Genomic DNA, 10,523 nt, shown 5'->3' on the forward strand with positions numbered 1-10,523 from the left:
CACAGAATCGTTTAGATTGGAAAAGACCTTGAAGATCATCCAGTCCAACCATTAACCTAACACTACCAAGTCCACCACTAAACCAATTCAGGGGAGAGCAATAATTCATGTCATGTTTCCTGCCTTGGTGGCTGCATTAGTTTTAATGAAAGTAAAACTGGGAATCACTAAGGTTGGAAAGGCCCTCTAAGATCATCAGTCCAACATCACCCCAACACCCCCATGCCCACTAAACCATGTCCCCAAGTGCCACCTCCGCCTGTTTTTTGAACCCCTCCAGGGATGGGGACTCCCCCACCTCTCTGGGCAGCCTGTTCCAATGCTTGGCCACTCTTTCCGTGAAGAAATTTTTCCTAATATCCAACCTAAACCTCCCCTGACGCAGCTTGAGCCCATTTCCTCTCATCTTACCACTAACTACTTGGGAGCTTTAGCGTGGATTTTTGTGATAAATCCTCCTATGACTCATTTACAAGGCAGAAGTACAAAGTCCAGGTAGAATTATATTTAATTACAGCAAAAAACCCATTGTAACTCTACAGTTACGCTCAGTTTGGAAAAGCTCTTTCTACTTAGCAGATGCAGGAACAGGCACACCTACAATCACCATGAGAAGTGGCTTATTGCCGAGACCGAGTTTGTAATTTGGGGTTAAAAGTCAACTTTGAGGTTCTTTGCTCCGATTTCCCTGACGTAGGGAGAAGTCCTGGCGTGAGGGAACGCGCCTCTCTGCTGGAGGAGGTTAAGCCTAAAACTCTGCTTTCGAGATTGACGCTTTTTCTATCTCATAGTCCCATAGGTGACCGAGAATTTTACAGGGAACCAGCAGGCGTGAGCTGTGGGAGAAGAGCGGGGACATTGCAATGAGCAGGAGACGTAACCTGAGGAAGGTGGCTGCTGGCTCCCATGCTCCTCGTTCCGTGCACCGGGCCGAGCTTCTTCGTTAGCCTGTCAGGAAAGGATGGTAACGGCACCGCGCCCACCGCGTTCGGCTGGGCTCCCAGGAAGGCTGGTAATGTTTACAACAACCATTTGCCTTACGTGCCGCACCAGCAATAAAAAGCCTGTGTAACGCTGAAGATATTTTTCTTAGTGGGCCATTTGGAGGCCTCTCTCTCCCTATGATCTTTTTTATGATGTTGTATCACTCACAGCGTATTCAGAGTTGCAGGGGCGAAGGCACAAGAGCTGAACAGTTTAATTCTTGCCCTTTAGAGTCCTTTTTCCTAATCACACAAGAGCTGCATCCTCTGCTTGGAAATACCCTTGCGTGCATTGCTGCAATGGGATAGTGGCAGCGTGGGGTGCTTTAAGGTAATAGAGAAAAGTGCTTTTTCTCCCCCTGACCTCCCAGTCAGTTCTTCAGCTCGGTTCTGCAGAGCTATTTGTTTCTACTCCTGTTACCGGTTTTTTAATAGACAGGCCTCCCACCGAGACAGGATCTGCAACCTCTCAAGCCTTGCACAGATGGAAAGCACAGCTTTGAACTGAGTTGTGCTTTTCTGAAGGGGGAGGATGGGGTGGTGGTGGTTTTGGTTTTTTTTTTTTTTAAACAGATAAGCCCTGGGCGATAAGGAAGATGGCATTAACAAACAATTACAGGAGTTGACTCCCATGAAATCAGTTGTCACTGCAATCCCTAACCCCGCAGCGCTCGGTTACTCTCCGTGAGACTGGCGTTGTCCCTTACAGCACCCATCCCGTACACGAAGCTGCTTCCCTGCGTGTGCATTCTGACCAAGAAGTATAGTAAGAGCACATCGCCAAAACTTCTTGTTATGTGCAAATGTGAAAAGAGATCAGAGGCCTGAATTCAAAGATTTTTACATATCCCTCTCCATAGTTCCTTTTGAAATTATTTGTTAGACTACCTCATGGCCACAAATACAGGGAAGGAAACTTCAAAAATTTAGTTCCAACTAAGAGGAGGCTAAATAAGTGATAAAGCAGCTGTATTGCCACCTTTTAAAAATCCTTCACAAGCCACAACCTAATGAGAAGTATATAACAATTTGCTGTAATTTAGAAAAATCTCTAGGGCTTTTCTGAACTCCATCAAGGGTAAAAAGGGCTAAGAGGCAAGACTGTGAGGGAATGCGCTTGGTTCATGTTTGCCCACACCTCACCTCTGCTTCCAAGAAACGTAGCATGCGGTTTCCTGAGATTTTTCTCTCTGCTTTAGTGTGGATTTTTGTGATAAATCCTCCTATGACTCATTTACAAGGCAGAAGTACAAAGTCCAGGTAGAATTATATTTAATTACAGCAAAAAACCCGTTGTAACTCTACAGTTACGCTCAGTTTGGAAAAGCTCTTTCTACTTAGCAGATGCAGGAACAGGCACACCTACAATCACCATGAGAAGTGGCATATTGCCGAGACCAAGTTTGTAGTTTGGGGTTAAAAGTCAACTTTGAGGTTCTTTGCTTTGGCAGATGCAACAGCCCATCCCAAATCCCTGACCACCTGTTTTGACTTTTTTGTCCAAGCACCACAGCAGTGATTGTCCCAGTCCTTTACTATATAATGCATGAACCCAGATGCCTCACTTTTTTTCTTTTTTTCTTTTTTTTTTTAAACAGGCACAGATACCTGGTTTCCAGCTCCCATGAAGGTCTGCCTCTGCCCGCAGAGCTGCTTCTCCTCTCCCCCACATTGGTTTCCAACACAGATCTGCGCCGCAGGTACTTCACGACTTGCCGCTCACTGTGCTTTGCAAAAACCCAGCCTCATCCCTGAGAGGACCCAGGAACAAAAGTAATAAAGCAGCACTGATGTCTATTCTTACCCAAGGAAAAGCTGCTTTTTTTTTTTAGGATCTCAGGATTCACAATTTTGCCCTGAATTCAGCAGAGAAAGTGATAACGTAGCAACTAATTGTCAGACAAGCAATGCTCAGCCTTTAAGATTTTTTTTTTTTGTACCACACTCTTCTCCCTAATATTTCATTGGCAAGGAAATACAGAGAAAGAAAGAAAATCTGTAAAACACTTCACTTTAAGTAAATACTGGGACTGCGGGAGGTTAAACAAAGGTCAAGTGCTTGGTATATAAAACATGTAACAATGAACATAAGAAATTCAATCTTTATTCTGAGGATGTTTACAAAATAAATAATACATGCTCATATACTTAACACATGTTTCAAAAATAAGAACACGAATTTAAGTTCTTAGCACAGTATGGTCGACCTTTTCAAATGTCATGTTAAAGTTCTATTTTCATCTAATTTTAGGTATTTATAGAACCATCAGAAAAAACAGAGTAAGTATTTCCTCTGCAATTGAATGTTGTCTTCTAAAAATTTGGATTACTGACATCTTAATTTATATTCTTTGATATACCAACTGATTTTTTTTTTCCTCCCCCAAGAAACTTTAGTTGTTATGACCTTATCAGCTTTTTAAGATCAGCCGTAACAAGTGACCTTTTATGTCGGTAACAACGCAACCCATTATTCAAGATGAAGGATTTTTAAAACACAAATTATCCACAAAAGTAGCATAAGAATAGAATTCAAACAAAATGCTCGTGCGTAAACACATACCACAAGCTTTGTAAAGGTCTGAAATGGAGTTTTCTAACCAACGTGGGTTACATAGTAATGACACGTAACAGAGAAGCGTTTAAATTGTGAACTAACACTCGGCACCTCTTAAAAACTGGGCTCTCACTGCTTTCACTAGCTAGTTAACGCAGCTGTGGTGGCATTTAGCAGGTGGAAGACTGGACGACTAATTTAGGACATTACTGTGGAAAAGTTTGGCTTCAGAAGATTTTAATTTGCGACCTGCATGCTACTACTAAAATTCAATCCCACGTGGATTATAATATGGCATTAGGTAACTTCACGGGTTTTCTGTTCAAGAGAGGGACCCTCAAAATTATGGCACTATTTTTTATCATAAACTTCTACTTTCTATAAAGCACATAACATAGGTAACTGGTATTCGTCCAAGCAAGCCTCCCTTTTTACCTTTAAACAGAGCCTCTTAACCAGGTCACGATTTGTTTCAATGTCTGTACAAGTTTATTGTTGCTTATGCGATCTCTAATTTTTTCAGAGTTGCTTTCTTCTTTCCATATTCCTTTATTTTTCTTCAAGGCCTTTAACTCTGCTTGAAGCAGTCTTTTGTGAAGTTTCCAGTACAGGGGGGAATCATGATGCAGCCCTTCGATCCGTGCTGTTCTGCCAAGCCCCTGCCTCAAGATCTCTTCATTTAAGCACAGGCTGAGAAACCGACCCTATAAAAAGGCGCTAGAAATATGATATTTGCTTCACCTTTAGAACAGTTTTATCTATTTTTTTATGTGAACTCCCTCTGAGATACAAGCTTTACTTCTGGCTAAAGCTGCACTCTGGCAGAAAGAGTTAAAAGTTAAGAGGAATCCAGCTGATTGTTAAAACATAACGCTAATGCAAGACACTTGTGAGAGAACATTTGATGGACTAAACATCAGGGTACTCAGAACAACACGGTCCAGCCTACACAGGGAAACAGACTGGTGTCATAAATCAGCCTGCAAAAATACTGGTCTTGAAATCAGATTTACCAATACAACATTTAAAATCCGTATCAAGGTAGATAAATTAGAAATAGTTACATTCCTTAAATGTGCGGAGATAACTGAAATGCGTAACTGCAGTCAAGCTCAAAACAGCAGATAAAAGTCAATTTTTGTCACTATATTTACCTTATTTATTAAAACAAGGCACTCCAGCACCAAGTCCTCCCTTCCGAGAAGCTGGAACCATATCATTTGTTTGGGTTTTAACTCTCGCTGTAACCAGGCCATGCCGCTCGGAGCCAGCTCCACTCCAGCAAGCCTTACCGACAGAAGACCTGTTGATTGCCCTGATCATAGAAAGAGAGAACTTTGGTACTGAATGCAGCAAAGGAAATGTCAGCTTTGCACAGACCCTCAGCTGTTGGTAATGAATTTATTCCCATGAACTTAAAAAAAAAAAAAAGAAAAATAATCCATTTTAGTTCCCCAAAGCACCACTTATTTGCAAATAAGAATTTGGTCTCATCTCTCCTTCAGTAAAAACATCACTTCAGGGTTGCCTAGGTGGTTTAAGCTGGCTTGTTTTATTTGGCATACAAACAGAAAGAACTGCTTTCATTATCAGTCGCTATTATTTCCTCTGAAGGGGCAGAAACAATAGGCAAGACGCATTTAGCGCCTGCAGGTATTTGCAAACAGAGCAGCAGCGCCTGCAGGTATTCGCAGAGCAGGCCTGCGACTCAGGGACTCGATGGACAATTTCTGCCAAGTCACAGAAAAACCCGTCCGTAAGAATGGGTTTGTGTAAGAACGGCTTTGAATACGTGGCTGTCGGATCCTCATCTGTGCGTAAAAGCGTAATCCCGCTAGCGCCTTTTTGCCGGGAAGGAGATGAGCTACGCAAGCAAATGAACCACCCGTGCGCTAGCTTTTGCTGCCAGAAAAATACCACCGTGATGATGCAAATTAATACAAATAATGTATTGGCAAGCTCTTCTTACAGGTCTCCTCGCAGTCTTTTGTTCCCTAGTTTCCCAGTTTCCAGTATGAAAAGACCAAAAGGCAGAGTCGGAATTGTACCTTAACCCTTCCTCTCAAGCGTGCTCTCTGCGTAGACGCATTAAGAACAACATTTCGCTCCTACCCTTGTTCTTCACGTGCTTTTACTTACATTTTCTCTGTAGCAATGTAATGAAAGGAATGCTAATGGGAATGTGTTCAACTTCCAGGCCCTTCTCAGTTACGTGGTGTAATTTTCCCCGCAATTTCACATTCTTCCCTATAAACTCCGCAGGTATATCCAAAGCACTTGTGAACTTTGTTGTCTATTGATGGAAAGAAGAGCAAGACAAAGTTTTTTTAAAAAATAAAGGTAGAGCAGTTACAATCACATTAAATCCAACTTCTTCTGAAAGTAGTTTGGCAAGTTACAGATCTATTATCAGACAGCACGGGCAATTGTGTGTGTGTGTGTATATATATTTTAACAATAATCAGCCGCAGAAGCCATTACGTGCCAGCCTTTCCAGGCAGCTGTGATGTTCCCTGTTTCACAGGGCTTGCAATATTAGGGGTGGGCACGAAAGCAAGGTTCAGAGAAAGAACAGAAAGTGACATTTTTTGAGCAACGCATGTTGAGGTTCACTTGATTCGCCGTGAAAAGACTGTTTCAGAAGAAATTTGATACCACAGCCGTCGATTAAAGGGAGGATTCAAAGGATTCAGCGCCAGCAGCGCATGAATGAAGCAGCCACCTGGTTTAGGGGGTGGAGGGAGAAGGAGAGGCACCGGGGACAGGTGACACCCGGAATTTAAGATGTTAAGGCCTAGAAGCCTTCGGGGAACGCCGACCTACTTCTATACAGCTGTGAGAAGTACCCACCTGCTTATGTAAAAAACCAACAAAAGAACCCAAAGAAAAAAGCTAGTGTCAGTTATAGTTAGTGTTATTCCAAATTAAGTATCGAACAGAATTGAGTCGTGGCACTTGAAGTAATTTCTTGGCAAGCTGTACTTGGTCGGCTTACAGTGCACAAGTTATACAGAGAATACAGTGTACATTCAAAAAAAAAAAAAAATCTGCTCTGACACACCAGCCCTTGGGGGAAATAAAAGAGCCAAAACACCACGACTAATCTCCAAGATCTTTCCACCGTATGTTATTTATCCAGTAAACCTTCCCATTTGTGCTCCGTAAGGTCTCCCACTAGGAATACACAGTCAGGGCCTCGCGGGCGGGAAGCCCGGAGGTTTTTACGAACAGGAGTTGTTCAGGTCTGACCTCATTTGCACTGGAAGCTCCAACAGCCTGGCTAACACAGGTACAAAGCCTTGGTTTAAAACAAACAGCAAAAAAGGAATTCCGGCAACATCTGTAGTTCAAACGTAGGCTTTCTGGTAAGATGTTAAAGGAAAAACTTTACACAAATGTTCTCCCACAGCAAACCGCATTTGGAATTGTGCAGAGGGAAGCTCGGGGTCACTGGTATTTTTGAAGCAGCTGGAAGGGCACGGCAGAAGGGGTCGCTCCCCACCTGCGAAGACGCGGCCTTGGCTGGAGCCAGGGCGTAGCCTTAGCGCACGCCCTGCACTGACCCTTTCAGGAAGTGAAGGAAGATTTAGGGTCACGTTTAAAAATATTCAGAAAGCAGTTCCGCTCATGGAAGGACGGAGAAAAGATGCGAGGGAACCACCTCTATTTCGGCTCTATTTGGACTAGAGGTGTTACCTGAAAATAAAGCTCCCGAAACCAAAAATGGTTTAGAAAGGAGGTATTGCTTCATTCAGCGCTGGGTGCAAGGTGGAAGAATTCCACAAATCAAGCACACCAGGCTCGGATTCTATTCCCTTATACGTTGAGTATACAATTTCCACACCTGTCTAATACGTAATTATTAACCTGTCTTCACATGCTCATCTTCATAGCATCATAGAATCGTTGAGGTTGGAAAAGCCCTTTATGACCATCCAGTCCAACCATTAACCTACACTACCAAGTCCACACTAAGCCAATCAAGGGCAGACCAGACTGAACCATGTCCCCAAGTGCCACCTCTGCCCGTTTTTTGAACACTTCCAGGGATGGGGACTCCCCCACCTCTCTGGGCAGCCTGTTCCAATGCTTGACCACTCTCTCCATGAAGAAATTTCTCCTAATTTCCAACCTAAACCTCCCCTGGTGCAGCTTGAGCCATTTCCTCTCGTCCTATCGCTGGCTCCTTGGGAGAAGAGCCCGACCCCCCTCCCTGCCCCCTCCTGTCAGGCAGTTGTAGAGAGCGAGACCTCCATCGGTTAACAGTCTTTAAAGCTATCGTGTCTTTTTAATCCACTGTGCTTGCGTAGGAGCGGGGGGCGGGGGTACTTGCTTTGGTCCTTAATTGGGTGGGTGGTCGCGATCTCCCCCTGCCCGAATTACCTTCTACCCCGTCTCTCCTGCCTTGCACACGCCCGCTTGCTTTACCTTCCCCTCACCTTTGAAGGCCAGCAACCAGCTGCTCGGCCTTCCTCCTCACACCTCACCCGCACAGCGGGGCGCGCGCTGCTGCGCTGCTGCTCAAGGACGACATTTCACGGGCACAGCAAGAGAGGGCAAGGGGGCCACGGGACGATGGGGACGGCGCAGCAGAAGCGGCGAAGCGCCCTTAGCTGCGCGCGGGACTGCGGGGAGCCGCGGGGCAGAGGAAGACAAGGCTGCAGGTGAGGAAAAGAACAGAAGGGCGAGGAAGGGGTCCCGGCTCTGGCCGCGGAGACGCCGCTTGCGAGGAGACACGCGTGGAGGGGCCCCGCCGCACTCACCAGCCGCAGGCTCCGGGCCAGCACCAGCACCCCGGCCACCGCCATCCCGGTGCTCAGGCTCTGCAGGCAGAGGAGAGCGGGGCTCAGCCGGGCCCAGCGGGGCTCAGCGGGGCTCAGCCGGGCCCAGCGGGGCTCAGCCGGGCCCAGCGGGGCTCAGCGGGGCTCAGCCGGGCCCAGCGGGGCTCGGCCCCCGGCCCCCCGCCCGGCCCCGTTACCCGCAGCAGGCCGAGGTGCGCGTCCGCCCACTCGGAGAGGCGGGACAGGCCCTGGGCCAGGCCCTCGGCCGCCCCGCTCCGCCGCTCCGCCATGGCCGCAGCACCGCCCCGCACCGCCCGCAGCACCGCCCCGCACCGCCCGCACCGCAGCACCGCCCCGCACCGCCCGCAGCACCGCCCCGCACCGCCCGCGGGCCTGGAGAGCGGGGCGGGGCGGGGAGCCGGGGCGGGGCAGCCGGGAAAGGGACGGGGAGCCGGGGCGGGGGACCTGGGGAGTGGGGCCGTGGGGGCCGGGGGAACCGAGCGGGGCCGGGGGAGCCGGGGCGGGGGCGAGGACGGGGACTTGAGGCGGGGGTGGGGAGCCGGGGGAGCTGCGGCGGGGGAGCCGGGGAAGGGACCGGGGACCCCGGGGCGGGGGAGCCGGGGGAGCCGGGCCGCGGGGACCGGGGGAACGGAGCGGGGCCGGGGGAGCCGGGGCGGGGCCGGAGGAGCCGGGAAAGGCACCGGGAGCCGGGGCGGGGGACCTGGGGAGTGGGGCCGTGGGGACCGGGGGAACAGAGCGGGGACAGGGGAGCCGGGGCGGGGGAGCCGGGGAAGGGACCGGGCAGCCGGGGCGGGGGACCTGGGGGGCCGGGCCGCGGGGAGCGGGGGAACGGAGCGGGGCCGGGGGAGCCGGGACGGGGACTTGGGGCGGGGACGGGGAGCGGGGGCGGGGACGGAGGAGCCGGGAAAGGCACCGGGAGCCGGGGCGGGGGACCTGGGAATTGGGGCCATGGGGACCGGGGGAGCCAGGGCGGGGGAGCCGGGGAAGGGACCGGGGAGCCCGGGGCCGGGGGAGCCGGGCCGCGGGGACGGGGGAGCCGGGGAGCCCGGGCGGAGCCAGGGAAGGGGAGCGGGGGGACGGAGCGGGCCCGGGGGGCTCCGGGCCGCGGATCTTCGGGCCGGGCCCCGCAGCGGCTGTGACCGGCCGCGCTCAGGCACTCCCGGCTGAGGCGGCCGCAGCGTCCCGGCTCCGGTTCGCGTTTAACCGCAAGCGGTAGCGCCGCAGGCCTGCACCCCGCTGATGCTGCGCCCTTGTTGGGCCCCCGGGCGCTACCCCAAGAGAAAAACCAACTCCGGAAGGCGCCTGGATGCATCGCTGTCCTTTATTCCTTCCCTTTAGTTCAAATCGAACAAATATTTGTAATTCACTACCGAGTGGCTCCAGCCAACCGCTTCCCTCGGCTGAAGCAAGGGCCCATCTGCGCGCCACACGCACGGCCTTTGAAGAAACACACCGGTGTAAGAAAAGAATCGGACAATGATATAAAACTGGATTCATGTTTACACAAGTCTGACATTTCAACCCAGTTCTGGGTTTCTACGTGACCGGGTGGAAGGTGGGACGATGCGGGCGACGGTCACAACTCAGGATTGCAGAAAAAGCACAGATTTAGTTGGGAATTTATAATCAAAGGCAGCAAAACCCGTACTCGGATCAAAACATTTTATCTAAGGTTCAAACTAAAACAATTCTTCAATTACCGGCTGTGAGGTAACTTGGACAAGTCGGTATTACCCCTGTGATTCTTGTCAAAGAAAGCAGTACAGCTGGTAGCTTTACTTTATTTACCGAGCGTGAACATTTTAAGATTAAGTAACAAATACAGAAACAGTGCAAACTCGTGTTTTCAGGAGAAACAGCACTTGTATCCAAACAACAATTTGGAAGCATTCCGCTGACTGCTACACTTTGTATGTTGGGTAAAATGCTAAATAAATAGCATGGTCTCATGGGGGCGAGAGCGCCAGGCGGTATCGCTGCCTGCAGAAACTCCGCTGCTCCGCTCTCCCACGGTGGCCTCGACAGCACTCGGTGACAGAACTGTCCCACTTCATCAGATGAAAATAATCTGAACACCCTCTCGTATCGGGCGGTGTAGAACAGCATTTATGCTGTGAAACTACACCGAGAACACCCAGAAGACAATGAAACAAAACAACTTTACAGAAAAAATGAAAAACC

The 10,523-nt window shown here is 49.4% G+C and overlaps 1 protein-coding gene across 1 annotated transcript; it reads right to left on the reverse strand.

Moving 5' to 3' along the window:
* Positions 1-3,071: 3,071 nt before the first annotated feature.
* C9H3orf33 (chromosome 9 C3orf33 homolog) lies at positions 3,072-8,363 on the reverse strand. Its single transcript, XM_075716456.1, has 4 exons — positions 8,304-8,363; positions 5,680-5,833; positions 4,695-4,855; positions 3,072-4,244 (listed from the first exon to the last, which is right to left on the reverse strand). The coding sequence occupies exons 1-4, from the start codon at positions 8,346-8,348 to the stop codon at positions 3,978-3,980; spliced, it is 627 nt and encodes a 208-aa protein (XP_075572571.1). The 5' UTR covers positions 8,349-8,363; the 3' UTR covers positions 3,072-3,977.
* Positions 8,364-10,523: the final 2,160 nt, after the last annotated feature.

The sequence above is a fragment of the Pelecanus crispus genome, chromosome 9 (assembly GCF_030463565.1).
Source record: "Pelecanus crispus isolate bPelCri1 chromosome 9, bPelCri1.pri, whole genome shotgun sequence".
NCBI lineage: Eukaryota > Metazoa > Chordata > Aves > Pelecaniformes > Pelecanidae > Pelecanus > Pelecanus crispus.

Bases quoted from the DNA above. Each gene is read 5' to 3' on its own strand.
- C9H3orf33 (XM_075716456.1), bottom strand. From the start codon at position 8,348: ATGGCGGTGGCCGGGGTGCTGGTGCTGGCCCGGAGCCTGCGGCTG. The intron at 4,856-5,679 runs GTAAGTAAAAGC...TTCTATGATCAG, and splicing joins TACATTGCTACAGAGAAAAT to GGCAATCAACAGGTCTTCTG. The intron at 4,245-4,694 runs GTAAATATAGTG...GCCTTTTTATAG, and splicing joins GCCTTGTTTTAATAAATAAG to GGTCGGTTTCTCAGCCTGTG.